The following is a 16,360-nucleotide window of genomic DNA, read 5'->3' as shown; positions in this document are numbered from 1 at the left end:
CCCCAAGACCTTGAGGGAGGCCCCAGGGCCTCGAACGGGGGTCGCAAGGGCTGGAGCGGGGACCTCAAGCCTTGAGCAGGTCCCTCAGGGCTCGGAAGGGGGCCTCCGGGGCTGGGAGGGGGATCCCCAATCTGACAAGGGGGACCCGAAGGTCTGGAGCGGGGACTTCAAACCTTGAGCAGGTCCCTTAGGGCTTGGGGAGGGACCCAGAGGCTTGGAAGGGGGATCCTGGGGCTGGGAGGGGGACCACAAATCCTATAAGTGGGGTCTTAAGGCCTGGAGGAGGCCCCAGGGCCTCTAAGGGGGGCCCAAATCTTGAGTAGGTTCCTCAGGGCTTGGAAGGGGGACCCCAGGTCCTATAAGTGGGGCGTTAAGGTCTGTGGAGGGACCCCAAGGCTTGAGGGGGTCCCCCTGTGTTTTGGAGGGGGACCCCAAGGCTTGGAGGATCTCCCCCCCAGGCTCTCATCCCCAGTAGTGATAATTCATAAATTTTCTGCCCATTGTTACTGCCCCGAGCTGATGCCCCTACAGAAAAATGAGTGCGGATGTCAGGGGAAGGGGGGCTGCCCGGGGAAGAGGCTTCCAGGGGTGGCGAGGCGGATGGAGAGGTGGGTGGAGAGGAGGATGGCGAGGAGGATGGCGAGGACGAGGAGGACAAAAGGCAGAGTGCAAGAGAATGCCCCAAGCTGGTGAGCTGGCTCCTCCCTGTTTTCTGGGCAACCTCTTGTGGCCCGCTTGTGTGCTGGGCAACGGCACTGCTTGCCTTCTGCTGCTTTAAAGAATCACTGACAATAAAATTTGCCAAGTTTTAGTGTCCACATAGCTCTAATCCCAATTTCCATCTCTTTCAGTAACATCTCGACTAGTTCAGTCAACATTGGACCAGTTTATTCCATATAAGGGCTGGAAGCTTTACTTTTCTGAAGGTATTTTTAGACCAAAATTATGTATAGCAAATATCCTATTCTGTTTTCTCTAGAGTGGGTTATAAGTAGAGGGGATAAGTGGAAGAGAAAACATTTGTGTCACATTCATGTGACACAGGTTTTAGTCTTGTAGCACGCTGTAATCTCTGGACTTCAAACACTGGAAAGAAATCTTAAATAGTGTAGAATAGGATCTTTTTTAAGTTGCTCAGTTAGGTATATTCTAGCGTGCGGTCTGTCAAAGGCTGGAATCTGTGTCTTTGTGGAGCTTTTCCTGCCCCTGTGTGGTTGATCTCGGTCATCCTAGAGACAGCTCTTTTATAACACACCTTGTAACAGGACGTTACTGTGGGACTGTAGAGATCAGTCATCTTCCTCAGTTCTGGAATACAGAAAGAGAACAGAACAAAAATTGCATTTTTATGTATTTTGTGAAATTGAAATAATTCTTTCTGTCAATCATTAACATAGCATGTTTCTGATTAGCTTATGCTGACAAGTCTCCTTTTGTCCTGAAGACTCAAGCCTTTGAAAAATTTTTCATGCAACGCATTGACCTTTATGATAAGGTAAAATATGTCTGTTTATATACATTGTTGATGCAGTGATGTTAGATAATTTTATTTTCTCTATCAAAGATAATCTACATCACAGATGTGAAACGTTTATGACGTGGTTTGGATGTATTGTGTTTATATTTTGAAGTGTATATGGTAATTTTAAATGTTTTGCAGGATGAAATAGAAAGAAAAGGAAGTATCCTAGTGGATTATAAGGACCTGATAGAAGATAAAGAGTTAACTAAATCAATACCAAACATATCTACTGAGTTACGGGATATGCCTCAGAAAACATTGCAGTGTATGGGTCTAGCAATTCACCAGGTAAATGTGAAGTTCTAATCTGTGAGCACACCCCTCATAATGAAAAGAATCTGTGGGATTTTAAGGCAATTACGATATAAAAACAAATTTCTATATTTTTTTCTGTCTTACGGAAATCTTTTGTTCAATCAAAACTCAATAACTTCCATCTCTACGCCATTTCTGTATGGTCTACAAAATCCTGATTTGAAAATTCGTTGGTTTTAGTGTATTTTGCTTAGTCATAGTCAAAGCAGTTGGCTAAAACTAAACGTAGTTCTAACAGTTATGTCAGTGACTTCTAATTCCTGTTTTTATCAATGGGCTGTGAGTTACTTGTGCTAGTTATCTGACCTCACATGGAAGAGCCGTGCCTAATGGGTGAGTGGTGAGCTGGTGGAAGAATTTTTGGCTCTTTTCAATGTCTCCTAAAGAAGTATTTCACTGCTTGTTGAAAGGCAAATTCTCAGGTGCTTTTGTTCTTGTCAAACAAAACTCCATGCATTGACCAGGATTGAAGACTATTGTAAACACTCACTTTATAATTCAATAAATACAATCTTCAGTTCCTTTTAAAATGAATCTTAGAGCTGTTCAGAAGCAGGGAATCATTGTTTAGTGGGGGCTGCTGGACAGCAGAGAGCTCTTCAGACTTCAGTGGGTCTGACAGTAACCAAACGGTAGCCGGTTGAACCCGTGTTGCATGGAATATGAAGTTTGTGCCTGCCTTTCTCTTCTGTCTAGGTGCTAACAAAGGACCTTGAAAGGCATGCTGCGGAGCTGCAGGTGCAGGAAGGATTGCCGCTTGAGGGAGAAGCTGTAATAAATGTGCCTCTCATTCATGCCAGGTAATAGGTGTTGAGTGTTTTGTTTTCAGGAAGAGCCTTTTGCCTCCTCTGTAGTGATCGTCAATGTCCGTGCATGGTGCTAAAGGCTTATTTAATAGAGAGACTTGACCCTGTGAAGATATTTCCAGAAGAACAGTCTACATTTTTACCTTTGCAATATCAGAAGCTAAGCTGTCCTGGTGAAAGCAAAGGCAAAAGAAGCCTGCTTATAAGCTGAAGAAACAGTTTATACACAGAGAAGTAATTTACAAGTAGAGCAACTATTCTGTGAAACACGTGTTCATTAAAAACGGCAGTATAGTTATATTTCTGCTGTTTACTAGAGAAATGAGGAAAGGATTCAAAAGAATCTAGCCTTTTGGTAGTAAAAGGCTTGCCTTCAAAAAGAAGTTGATTTGGTGTGTACCTAAACTACAGTGGGCAATATTTATTATTGCCTGTATTTGGACAGTGGTAGAGGAAGATTTGTTCTTTCATTTTAGCTTACATCTATTAAAGGGTTATTGATAGGAAGCTTCCAGAATGTTTCTAATTATTTAACCTTTAACTTGAAATGAAGGAACTGAAATTACACTAATTTTTGAAAAAGCATATACATCCAAGAATCTTAATTGCTGTTATCACTGTGAAAATGTGACTTCCGTTGCTTTCCTAATGAAACACTTTCCTCTTCAGAAAATAGTCTCAGACCTTGGGATTCTGAGGCAGACTGGGGGTATTAGCTCTATTTGAGTTTGATTTATTTTTTCTCTACTGGTTCCAGCAGGTTTTAACACAGCAGGTCAAATTAATTGGGGAGTTTGACAGACTATGATATATTCTTAAGCTTTGTTGCTATAAAACTGCACCCTTTTAATTAGGTACTGAACTGTGTTTCGGAAAACCTGTAGATGAAGAAGGCATCTTTTGGAACACAGACATGAGTCTTTGGTTCTTTTTTCACAAGTCTAAACCCTGCTCTTAACTGGGAATAATTCAAAGGCAGTTATACATGATTATTATTAAGTATTTTCTGTGATTTTGGTAGTCTTGGTTGTTTCCAGGTGTCACTATACAAACAAAATGTACAGCTGGCAGGGATTCAAAGTGCTGGTAGGGATTCAAATGCTAACTTCTGTGTAGGGTGTACAACTACGACCCGCTAACTCAGCTGAAAAACGTTCGGGCCAACTGCTACGGGAAGTACATCGCCTTGCGGGGTACCATTGTGCGCGTCAGCAACATTAAGCCTCTGTGCACGAAGCTTGCCTTTGTCTGTGGCACGTGTGGAGATGTTCAGAGCGTTCCTCTGCCTGATGGAAAATACACGCTTCCAATGAAGGTAAGTTAGAATTGCCCGAGCTCATACTTCTCCTTCTTGCATTTCTGTGGGGATTTGAAAAACGGCAACGTCAGTCGGCGTTGAAGGATGAGAAATGGTGGTGAAAGGGGAATTAGTTTTGATATTTAAAGCTAGCCTAAAAATGTGACACGTTTAAAAAACAAAACAGGAAAAACTTACCATCCAGCTATGAATTAGTGCATAACCTTGAAAAAAGTGTATACTACTGAAACAAAAGCAGTTTGGAGAAACTCCCATGAATCAGGGGATCATACAAATTACCTGTGTTTGCTCTAACAACTGAGCCAAGGATCAGCTGTCTGTGCTTGATAGCACAGATTTGTTAATTATGTGTTAGTCTGTAGCATTAATTTAATGATTTTTTTCCTTAAATTGTGATAATCAATATTGTTGTCTTGCTTTCTTTTTGAAAAATAAAAAGGCGGTTTAAAACTGCCATTAAAAAAACAACAACTAAGAATGAATTAGAATTAATTCTATTACAGTGCCTTGTACCTGAGTGCCGTGGCCGGTCATTCACCCCTGACAGAAGCTCTCCTTTAACCACAACAGTGGACTGGCAGTCTGTGAAGTAAGCATCTCTCCACCCCTGCACAAAAATGTAATAACCAAAGCAGTCAAAAAGCAACAGGATGTCTCTTTCTGTGTTACACTTTGTCATTTTAATCTCCTTACTCTTTTGCAGTAAGTACTTCTCAAAGATTGTTACAAAGCAGTTGTTTTATCACAGAAATAGTGTACTTTGTGTATGAACCCTGAACAATGTAATAGCTTCTTGGGAATTCCTCCTAATGTGAGTTCTTTGAGAAATATTACATCTGTGCTCTTTGTAGACTTTCTACATTATTTTTAGTTGCTTCTGATATTTAATAATTCCTTTTAATGAACTGAAAGTCCGTTAGGAAAGCTGTGTTAAATTATTCATCAGCTGTGACACTTGACTTGAACGAGCTGAATGTTTCTTTTTGTTTCCTTGCTTCTGCTGTACTGTGACCATGCTGCTCTTGTCCCATAATACACATTCAGGAGAATTTGCTCTGTGTTTTGCTCATCCTGTTAGCTTACTGCAGGTAAGCACTAAGCTTACCTGAGCAGAAACAGAACTCTTACTGCTTTCCTCTGGTTGTGTTCAGATTCTGTAAGCTCATGTGCTCAGTGTCAAGTCTTACAATGCCAAATGTCATCCAAGTGTATTTCTTGAAGAACTTTCCTTAGTAAGTGATTTAGAACTCATTAAAAACAGTACTGACATTCTTGTGAGTAGCTGTAGAGGGTGCTGTTCATCACAGCTTAAGAGAAGCTTTATGCTAAGCTTCTAGGAAAATTTTCAGGACTCTATGTGCAGAGTCAAAATCTGAACCTTTTAAAGAACTTGTTAGCTGCTGGCCTTTTGCAACTACACAGAGCATGCTGCTGTTCTTGCTGTGGTCTGAGGAACTTCGTGGCATTTTCTAGGGTTAAAATGCCAATTAAGCATTGGAGCTATCATGTCTGACCTCCTAACTTTGTAAATAAAGTCCATCTTATTTCACATACCGTACATATTTCTACATGAACACACCAGTGCTAGAAAATCTGAAGTCCACATCAATTAGTATTTCAGGAGTACGTTGTAACTGTCTTTTGGGGTTGTAGGTATGTTATATGCCCTTTTGCTCAAGTCTGAGTTGAAAAAGCCTGTTTCTCAAGTTCAGCACCGCTGTTTCAGTGTTGATCAGGACATTTCTGGTGCCTCCCTTCTCAGTGTATGCCGTTCTCTCTATGCCAGAATTGGTAACACGTGGTGTTACCACGTAACGTAACGCGTGAAATGAGTGCTTACCACCTGTATTGCAGGGTGCAGGAGCTCATGTCAGATGATCAGCGAGAAGCAGGCCGAATCCCTCGCACAATTGAATGTGAACTGGTTCAGGATCTGGTGGACAGCTGCGTGCCAGGAGATGTGGTCACAATTACAGGGATAGTCAAGGTGTCGAGCACTGAGGAAGGTAAAAGACACATCTCAGAATACTTTTTTGTGGTTTTTATTTTTTTTCTAGTGATTTCCCAACAGGATGAACAGCCGTCCTCTTTCATTTGAGCTCTCAAAGTTGTAAAAGCGTTAAGTGTATTTAACAAGTTCCCAAAGTTTCGTACCAAGGTGTCATTTTGAAAAGGCAATCTGCCTCACTGCTCAAGGGGAGCGCTGTCTCAAATGTCCACTGATAGAGGGAGTTTGCCTTTTGCAACCCACTGGTCTATATTTAACTATAGTCTTCAAGTTCCAGTCCTGACATGTGGTGTTTTATGGTGGGTCAGCTGATAGTGAAGCCTTCTCTGAACTGCTCACATGGCAGGGGGGCATCCTTATTTCCTGAAGTCTCATCTAGGCTCATCATTTGTTTAATCTTTTTGCTTCAATGCCTCCTTCAAGTTACAGAAAAGCCATCATACAACTGTGAAGGCATATTACCTTTTTCAGTATAGTTCTCCCTAGAGAAATCTTAGAATTGTTGTTTTCCCCAAAAACGAAGAAGCATGTTGTGCGTAGCTGTAATAGAATGAACATACTGCAGGGAACTGCAGTTGGGATTTACTGTGAGCCTGCGTTCACTGCTCAGTTACCATTCTCTGGGAAAAAAAAAAAAAAAGCAGGTGTCCAGCTACTTAAATATGCAAAACAGAGGCTGTAGATATGTCTGCTAAATATTTCTGAATTGCCCTGTGCCGTTTGTAAATAACATCAGCATTAAAAATGCAAAACTTCTTCCTCATTGTCTATCAATCTTTCTAACAGCTTCTAAAAATAAGAATGACAAGTGTGTGTTCCTGTTGTACATTGAGGCGAATTCTGTCAGCAACAGTAAAGGACAAAAAATAAAGAACTTTGATGATGAGACTTTTCAGAGATCATTCATGGAGTTTTCGCTTAAGGACCTCTATGCTGTTCAAGAAATCCAAGCTGAAGACAACCTCTTCAGGCTCATTGTGAAGTAAGTTGTGTGGCAGTGGTTACTGGGTGTGAGAGACCCTCAGTTCAGATGGAGAAGTGCTTCTCTAGCTGGGCTGTCCCTCAGGTCCTGCCAGCGGAATCAAAGAACACAAAACTGCAGAATCTCTAGAAGGAGGCTTGTAGGTAGTTATTTGATAAAAATCACAACAGTGCAGTGACCGCTGGGAAAACGGTCCTTTGCAGTTGTGCAAACTCAAATAAAAGGCTTTTCATGTTGCTTCAAGTATATCTGGTTATCTAAAATTTTTGAGAAATATGGTACTGTTTTTACATTTAAACTACATCAACAACTAAGCAAAAATGTTGTACTTAGAAAAGTGTTCTGGGACGAGAGAGAGAACAAGTGATTATTTAGTAGTAACGTGAGATCTCTGTTCTGTATGTCACAGTATGCTTTGTTTTTCAGCTCCCTTTGTCCTGCCATCTATGGCCATGAGGTAAGCAGTTTGCCAGCTCTGCTTTGCAACTTCAGGCTGAAATGTTTATGCCACAGTAAACTTCTACAGGATTTGTAAAGTTTCTCGGGGGTGGAGGGAAGGGGCAGGGGCTGTATTTATGGGTGACTTTTCAGTGGTGTTCTAGTGCGTGAACTAACAGGGAGGTGGCAGCCTTATACTTTTGCAACTTTCTTCTGGGATTTAAGCTCAGCCATCCAGAAGAGAGGGGTTACTAGAAGCAGTTCTGGGGAGCTGTCAGTACTGATCACAATGACTGAATACTGACTATGTTGGTGTGTACTGCCACAGATTGTAAAGGCAGGCTTGGCCCTGGCATTGTTTGGAGGATGTCAGAAGTTTGTTGATGACAAGAACAGAATCCCAGTTCGAGGAGATCCGCATGTTCTGGTGGTTGGAGATCCAGGATTAGGAAAAAGTCAAATGTTGCAAGTATGAGTTGATTTCTTACTACTGTATGATTGTATTTTTCAGTAACTCCTTGCTACCTTCTTGTGAGCATTGTAGGGTAGCTGCACGAAGACCAGAAGGTTTCTTGGCGTGGCTGGAGATGTCTCTTCATACAGCATGCCTCAGGTGTAGCGTATAGCACCCAAATGGCTTCCCTGCAGTCCATTCTTTCCAGAGAATCGTCCTGTTAAAACATTTTCAAAGCAGAGATACTTGGTCAAGCCTGTAGACTTTAAAGTACTTTGTGTTGTTGCTGTCCTGCTCTTGTTAGCTCCTTTCACCAACCTCTCTTCTTGATGAGGTGTCTCACTTTATTCATGTAGCTATCCCACTGTCATATAAAACAAGGGCATTTTTAGAACCACCATGCTATTCACCTCCCGTGAGGCTTATTTCCCTCCTCTTTTCCTATTTCTGTGTGGCTGGCCCAGATCTCTGCTCTTCAGGGAAGGGACCTGTTCCTACGCTTGCATCACAGTCCTGGTGGGCTTTTTTTTTTTTTTTTTTTTTTTGCAAGACTGCAAAGCCAGTTAACAGCAGAATGTATCTTAAACTGAATGGTTTTAAAGTTCCACGTCTTTGCCTGTGGTTACTGTGAAGCAAAAGGGGGGCAGAGTTTTCCTAGACTTGCAGTATTCTCTATCTCATTAAAGAGACTCAGATTTTTTTAAACATGAACGTGTCGTGTTAAGATGTGCCTTAAAATAATTTAACCAAAGTGACAGTTGTATGTGCAAGCGTCCTGATAAATGATTTTTTTTTTCACTGAATTGGGATATCTGGTATATAATAAATGACTCTGTGGCTTTTTTCCCCTGCATAATACTAAGTAATGCCATTAGCATATTCCTCAGATAAGACCCTGAGACAAACCTCCTTTCTATCATCACTGCCACAGGAAAAAAAAATCACAAGGACAAGAACAGAGCTGTGTAGGAACCAGTTTGTGGTGGGTTTTGTTGGTTTTGTTCTTGTCTTCTGTTTGTTTTTTAATTCAGTTGTCAGTGCCTGTCACTTACCTGGTACTGAGCAAATATGCTTTGGGTGTTATCTTCTGAATAAAACAAGTAAACAAAGTTAATTTTCCCAGTAAATCTCTAATGATAACTGCTTTCTAAACAAACTTAACCGCAACATGCCTGTCTTTTGCCAGTCCTTTCAAAGCTCAAGCTGTTTTCTGGATACTAGGGGCATGGCAGAGACGAGGCCTCTCCTTCAACCTGTAGTTGTGGAACAAACGATGCTTTCCCCCCCAAAGCAGCTTGTGTTGGCCAGCTGGATAAGATATTAGCCTAAATAGACCCTGGGGCCTGAAAATACAGAAACTGTGTATCAGCAATTCTGTGGTGGATTGGATGTTCCCAAGCATTTCCACACACTTTGGGTGCAGGTGTTGAGCCCCAAGTCCAAGTAGTTCTGATAACACAGTAGGTGTGGCTAAGTACAAATATTGCGACAAAAATTGTGCAGAAACGTGTCCTTTGGGTTGCAAGGAGTTACAGCTTTACAGTTGGGCTATGTTAAATGGAAAGAAACAGATTTGGTTTTGCTTTGTACTGTTTCTCTAGAGTAAGGCTTATGAGAAAAAAAGTGTTTTTTCTTTATTCCAGGCAGTGTGTAACGTTGCTCCTCGAGGTGTGTATGTTTGTGGTAATACTTCCACCAGCTCTGGCCTGACTGTTACACTGTCTAGAGATGGTGCTTCGGGAGATTTTGCCTTGGAAGCTGGTGCTTTAGTGCTCGGAGATCAAGGTAATGTTTGTAATGCCATAGGTTTCGTATGAACAAACGTGGTGGTGGGAGGTGCTGCTGGGTCAGAGGTTGTTAACTACAGTGCTTGCTTAATTGGGGATTAAAGATGTAAATCTGAAGTATGGTAGTGGCTTTCCCAATCTGGGAAGTTGTGAGCTTCTCCAGTGACTTCTCCAGAAGTGGTTCCTGCTTTCTTAGGGCTTAGGATGTGTATAAAACTTCAGTTCTGCAATCTGCATACCAGTGTCATTTCACGTGGTGCAGAACTAGGATTTCCTTCATGAGAAATCTCTGACTTAAGGGCAGCTACTGGAGTCTTACTGTTTTTGAAAAATAGCTTGCTTATGAAGTTGGCCATTTATTTCTGCTTTTACAAACTGCTTGTTTTGGCATCTTAATGAGTAGCCAAGACACTGCCTCTGCACGCCAAGCCAGCTTTGTAATGATTCAGCTGCAGCAGCTTGGAATGGAAACAGACCTTGCTGAAATGGAGGCTTGGTCCAAGATCTCCTGCAGTACCCAGACTCTGAGTGGAGTTCTGATGTTGCACTGGATTGTGGCATCCACTTGTCCCTTAGTTAACGTGTTTCCTAATAAGCCTTTGTCCTGTTTTGTTTCCAGGTATTTGTGGAATAGATGAATTTGATAAGATGGGAAGCCAACACCAGGCTCTGCTGGAAGCCATGGAACAGCAAAGTATCAGCCTTGCCAAAGCTGGCATTGTTTGCAGCTTGCCAGCCAGGACATCTATCATTGCTGCAGCAAACCCCGTTGGAGGGCATTATAACAAAGCCAAAACGGTGTCTGAGAACTTAAAGTGAGCACTTTTTGAAATGCTGCTTATATAATCCAAATTCGGGAGCAGGTGCTTCAGGCAGTCTTGCAGTTGGGTTTAATTGACTTCTAGTTTCCTGGAGCTTGAACACAAGCTTGTAATAAGTTTTCATGTTGTTTTAGTAGAGAAATTGCTGTTTTGCTTTGTCCTGAATGAAAAGGACACAATTCTCTAAATATTTTTGAAGCAGAGCAGGGTTGCTGTTGTTTTTCAACATTAATACAAGGATTGTGTGGTTTTCTTGTCTTTACTTTAGAATGGGGAGTGCTTTGCTGTCAAGATTTGATTTGGTTTTCATTTTGCTGGACACCCCAAATGAAGATCACGATCACTTGCTGTCCGAGCACGTGATGGCTATCCGAGCTGGAAAGCAGGCAGCGTGCAGCAGCGCCGTTGTGAGTCGTGCCAGCCTGCAGGATCGCTCTGTTCTTGAAGTTGTTTCCGATCGGCCACTGCTTGAAAGGCTTAAGGTAGGACTTGTCCTGTGACCATTGCAGTGCCTGTTTCTGTGGTGCTCCTTACAGTGGGACCTGGCAACCTCAACCTGCTGTCTTCCGTCTCCTACTCCCATTCTTCTCATCACAACTGGCTCTGAATTCAAGTAGTATTAAGGCCCCAGCCACCAGTTTCTGCAAGTAGCTATTTATTTATTGTAGCTGCCATTATCCACCATGCTGGAGTTGCCAAAATTGTGCCAATTCACATGGAAAGAGTTTAACAGCTGAGTTGCTTTTTTCCTTCTGTTTGTTCTTATTTGGGGTAGAGGGAAGGTATTCTGTGTGAAATCGAATTTGCTGTATTAGATTTCAGTAAGGAGCTACAGAACTAGATTGGGTGTAATAATTTTACATTACATGCTGTGAAATACTGAATCTCAGTAAAGCAGTGTAAGTGCTTGGACACGTACTTGGACATCTGTGGACTGAGATTGAGGAATTTGGGAAGGAACTGATATTTTGTTACTCAATTTCAGTGGTTAGTTTCAGGGCTGGTATTGCTAAATGCCAGGTCTCCGAGAAATTAAACCCCTCTGGGAAATGTGAAGGCTTATACTTCTATAGAGGTGTATACTGTAACAATTGGGAAATTGTATTTTCCCTTTCTGAGAGAGTTCTTGATATAGGTAGGGGACCTTTGACACAAAGAAGTGGAAATTACAAGCTCTGCTGCTTGTTCTGAAATGGCAAAATGTGTCTTAACACGGTGTATGGATTTCAGAAGAACATGGCTCACATATGTGGCACCATGTTCAGAGCTTCATGAAGATTTCACCAGATAAAGCCTAGGAGATGAAATTTTTATGTTTAAAACTTGTATTTTATAGGGTTCTGACAGAAAATCCGAAATCTAAGACTTCTGTTTGTAATTGGGTTAGATCTCACCAGGAGAAAACTTCGATGCCATTCCACATCAGCTGCTGAGGAAGTACGTCGGATACGCTCGGCAGTACGTTCACCCAAAGCTATCTCCAGAAGCTGCTCAGGTCCTCCAGGAATTCTACCTTGAGCTTCGGAAGCAGAACCAAGGAGCAGACAGCACGCCAATCACCACGAGGCAGCTGGAGTCATTGATTCGACTTACTGAGGTAAATTCAAGCTGTGGTACTTAAGGGTTGAAAGCAAAAAGATTATTCCTGAACTGATACTGATATCCCGTATTTTCTCACAGCTTTTTTTTTTTTTTAAGATATAAGAGACTTACAAATGCTTAAGAGCTACTGTTGTTTAAAGCCTCTTAAGAGGTAAAGCACCCTTAAGGGGGTAGAAATAAAACCTATCATGCTCTCCTAAAAGGAGAGCAAGTAGGTGCAGGCAAAGACAAGCTGCTGCCCATCTTGAACTCAGACTGTTCCTGCTTTCCATAACACCATGCCTTAATAACATTGTGTTATTGTGCTGCTTCCCAGGAATGCACTATTAAAAAGCAAATAAACTCTAACCTGTTGATAATGTGTGTTTGAAGGACGTGACATTGAAATGCTGTAAAAAGTAGAGGGCTTGTCATCGGAGCCTGAGCCCACAGGATTCAATCTCTGTGCTCCTAAATCTTGTGCTTGTTGTATCATTGTGTGCATGGGGCAGGGCTGTAGCTTTCTCTTGCATCAGGTATAGTACCTTAAATATACCTTTCTGTGTTGTTTTTGTTTTAAGGCACGATCAAGGCTGGAATTAAGAGAGAAATGTACCAAGGAAGATGCTGAGGATGTAATAGAAATAATGAAATACAGGTAATACACGGTGCTTTAAAAATAAAGCATCTTGGTGTTATTCAAAGACTTTTTTTAAAACACTGACAGGCAAACACAGTGAAGAAAAGACTTTAGTGAGTTTAGGCCCTTGCTACTAACATTCAGAGTTGTTAACACTTGTTTAAAAATCAACAGCAGCCCAAAGTTGAATACTGTCATTTCAACTTCTGAGCTGTGTCACCAAAGCAGTCAGGAATATCAGTACACAGTAATTTAGAGATGAGGTGCTGCCAGAAATTTTTGTCTCCTGTGCTCACTGCCTGTTGTTGCTGTTGAACAACTTAAGTTTAAAAGTGATTTGGGAAGATGCTTAATCTACGTTCCCTAGATAGGAAGTCATCCCCTAGGAATAAAAGCATCTCAAGCAGTTATGTTTCAGGAAGGAACTTCATGCATTTTTACTCTTACTTCCCATTCATATGTTTATTTTAGCATGCTGGGAACCTACTCGGATGAGTTTGGGAAACTGGACTTTGAACGTTCCCAGCACGGGTCTGGGATGAGCAATCGGTCCCAAGCAAAGAGATTTATTTCTGCCCTCAACAGCATTGCGGAAAGAACTTACAACAACCTCTTTGAATTGCAACAGCTTCGGCAGATTGCGAAGGAGCTACAGATACGAGTAAGTATGGAAATCAAGCATCTCTTCAAAAAGAGCAGCCAAAATTATTTATTGTGTATTTATTTATTTATGCCGTTGTGGTGTCTGTTCTATTTGTGAGCAGTGAGGTTTCTGCTTGGCCTTCACTGGCCCAGATGTGCCCTTTGGGTTTTTGGTTCTGCTTCAAGCATCCGAATGCTGTAACTTGGTAGGAACATCATGTAGGACATGTGGCCAGAGACGTATTTATCCTGTAACAGGTTTATATGTTGTACTTGTGAGGGAGGCTTCAGCTAAACAAAAATATTGATAGTTATTTCTACTTCTTGTTTCATGGTCAAAAGCTTTAAATGCCAATGTAGAAGTTTTGAAATTGGAGTGTTAAAGTGAGAAGTAGCGACCAGGAATTTCTTTGTATGGAACTTACTGTGGCCAGTAATGCTGTTCTTCTCTTACGTGGTCAACCTACCCTGGTCTGCTGGGGAAGATGACTTCAGTTCCAAACTTGTCCACATGTGGGCTGTACATAGGATATTTGGTTTGATCCATGTCTGACAGAATGTTATTGCCCTCAGGATGCGTTATTGCCCACTCTTCTCAAATGAACATTCATTTAGCAACTAGTTACTTGTAGCTAATTGAATTAATTATAATTTTGCCTTCCTACAATATTTTTTTGCCCATTCAATGTTCTAGATATGGAATAAATACTTGGAAATCAATGAGAACTGTAGAAATGGTACTTATATTTTCTGTTTGTTTCAGAACTTGGATAAATACATACGTTACTCTGCATAGTTCACTAATATGTAAATACTGCAATTCTTTTAAATTGTTGATGTTGCTTTGTACCAGATAAAATGTAATACTTTCAGTCTGATATTTCTTTGTCTTTTTCCTCCAGGTATTTGATTTTGAAAGCTTTATTCAATCCCTAAATGATCAGGGTTATCTTTTGAAAAAAGGCTTGAGAGTTTATCAGCTTCAGACTATGTGAAGAGAGAGACTGGGTCTCTGAACTTTGAGACACAACCAAAGTATCTGGAATGAGCTGGTGGACACAGCAATAAAGCATCCTGAATTGCAGCCTACCACAGAAGCTGATGCAGCGTTGCTTACCTCAGGTGCAAGATTCTTGTTTGGAAACTGGTAATGCCAGCAGGCTTGCCTGAAGCTGTTGTGGGACAAACTGTGGTGTGATACTGCTGCCGGACTCACCCTGTAGGTGTAGGTCTGCTAGCCCAGATGATCACAGTAACAAATGTTGCTTCTAAACTTAGTGATGTTCTACCCACAGGTTTTAAAAAAGCAATCTTTCATGAGAGAACAATGTCAGTTGTGTTTTTAGCACTGTAGGTCGTCTGAGGAATTTAATATGTAGAAAAGTTTCCCAAAATTTGGGAACCATCATGTTGAGCCAGTGCAGCTTTATAACAGTAAAAGGTGATACCTTATTGAAACTGATTTGGTTTTCTGATTTGTAAGTCTGTATTTATTGGTCTTTGAGATTTTATTTGCAGTGCAAGTCTAATTTAAGGTCTCCTTACAGTATTTAATGTGTAAAAACAGGAATTGAATTTTTATTTTTTCATTAAACTTATACATTGATAAATTTGTTAAAATTTATTGAGTTATTTATTCAAGAGATATAGTAACAGTGAACAGGGGTGTGGGTATTAACAGCTATTTCATAACGCATTCATGTTAAATGTTGTATGTGTTTAACTCTGTTCCTGCCACAGCAGGATGTTCGTTCCACGAAGTGCTCTGTACAATTATGAAATCAGGATCATGGTCTACTCCAATAAAAGGGCAGATTCTTAATTTTTTTTTTTTAATGCTTACCCACAGCTGAAACAATGTGTTGCTGATGCTTCTGTTTTCTCCCCTCCTATTTCTAAGATGTTTAAATACATAAAGATGTATAAGAAAGTAGTCTTCACAATTTCACCTTTTCCAGTAAGTGACTTTTCTTAAATTTTGTACAAAACAACCTAGGGCAGGGGGGCATGAGAGACAGAACGCTGAATGGGGATTTCAGAGGCAGGGTTCTGCCTCGCCTAGCCTTGCTCTCTGAAGTTCTGCTTGTCCTGTCTTTCAGCACTATTGAGAAGTTTGACTCCCTCTTCTTTGTTCCCTCAATCTGCTATTGATACGCGCTCAGATTCTCCCCCATAACCTTCTTTTCCAGGCTCAGCAGTCCCAGTCCTCTGTCCCCGTATTATCACATAAGCTCCAGTCCTTTCATCATCTTTCCAGGGACTCTCTCCTGTCCGTCCCTCTCAGACAAGGGAGCCCACACCTCGATGTAAGGAAGATTTTTACCTCCCCCTGCTTAACCCAGCCCTTGCTGCTTTGTTGGCTCAGGGTGAGCTTGGTATCCCGTTGGATCCTTCCCTGCTGAGGTGCTTCCAGGTGCTCAGCCCCAGCCTGTACTGCTGCCTGTGCTTGTTCCCTCCCAGGTGCAGGACTTTGTTTCTTTGCTCAGCTTCATCATGGTTCTGTCAGCCCAACTCCAGCCTGCTGGGGTCCCTCTGCATGGCAGCGTGGCCATTTCATGTCATCTCCACATCTGGAAGGTGTTCACAGGTCTAGTTCCCCATTATCTACCTTCACTCCCCTTTTCCACTGAGGGGTGCCTCCCCCTTGGTGTGCCAGAAGCAGGACGTTATCGAGGTCACAGAGCAAGCAAACTGCATTTCTCAACTGTCTTTCACCCTGGGGGCAAAAAGAGGTTAGCAGCTTACTGTGACAGGTTGCTGGTTCAGGGTTTTCAGTTCTTTTACGAGTTCCTTGAGCATTATAGGTAATCAGGGTGGGTGAGCACAGGGGGTCCTGCCTCAATTGGGGCTGAGCCGAGCCCAGCAACGAGTTAAAACCCTTCTATGTAGGGAAGGGTGGCAGGGCCAAGCACCTCACAAGAGCTAACAAAGTAAACTCTCCTTCGTTACCTTCGAGCCAAAGCAAACCGGGCTGAGAGCCCTCCGAGCCCGCACCGAGCACCTCTCCCCATAACCCCCCCAAAAACCCCGGGGGGCTGCAGCGGGG

The 16,360-nt window shown here is 41.9% G+C and overlaps 1 protein-coding gene across 1 annotated transcript; it reads left to right on the top strand.

Moving 5' to 3' along the window:
- Positions 1 to 320: 320 nt before the first annotated feature.
- On the top strand, positions 321 to 15,136 carry MCM8 (minichromosome maintenance 8 homologous recombination repair factor). The gene is made up of 18 exons (XM_084516131.1): positions 321 to 689; positions 852 to 926; positions 1,413 to 1,495; positions 1,661 to 1,810; positions 2,534 to 2,637; positions 3,760 to 3,958; positions 4,465 to 4,550; positions 5,816 to 5,967; positions 6,756 to 6,951; positions 7,378 to 7,408; positions 7,718 to 7,858; positions 9,487 to 9,628; positions 10,250 to 10,445; positions 10,720 to 10,933; positions 11,839 to 12,048; positions 12,614 to 12,690; positions 13,144 to 13,333; positions 14,217 to 15,136. The coding sequence occupies exons 1-18, from the start codon at positions 536 to 538 to the stop codon at positions 14,307 to 14,309; spliced, it is 2,493 nt and encodes an 830-aa protein (XP_084372257.1). The 5' UTR covers positions 321 to 535; the 3' UTR covers positions 14,310 to 15,136.
- The last annotated feature ends 1,224 nt before the right edge of the window (positions 15,137 to 16,360 follow it).

Source organism: Aythya ferina (assembly GCF_964211825.1).
Source record: "Aythya ferina genome assembly, chromosome: 3".
Lineage (NCBI taxonomy): Eukaryota > Metazoa > Chordata > Aves > Anseriformes > Anatidae > Aythya > Aythya ferina.
Note: the sequence above shows the minus strand (reverse complement) of the source record. Positions and strands in the feature narration are given on the sequence as shown.

Coding starts and splice junctions, on each gene's coding strand:
- MCM8 (XM_084516131.1), top strand. CDS start 536: ATGAGTGCGGATGTCAGGGGAAGGGGGGCTGCCCGGGGAAGAGGCTTC. Junction 3,959..4,464: donor AATACACGCTTCCAATGAAG/GTAAGTTAGAAT, acceptor ATTCTATTACAG/TGCCTTGTACCTGAGTGCCG. Junction 10,446..10,719: donor ACGGTGTCTGAGAACTTAAA/GTGAGCACTTTT, acceptor TCTTTACTTTAG/AATGGGGAGTGCTTTGCTGT.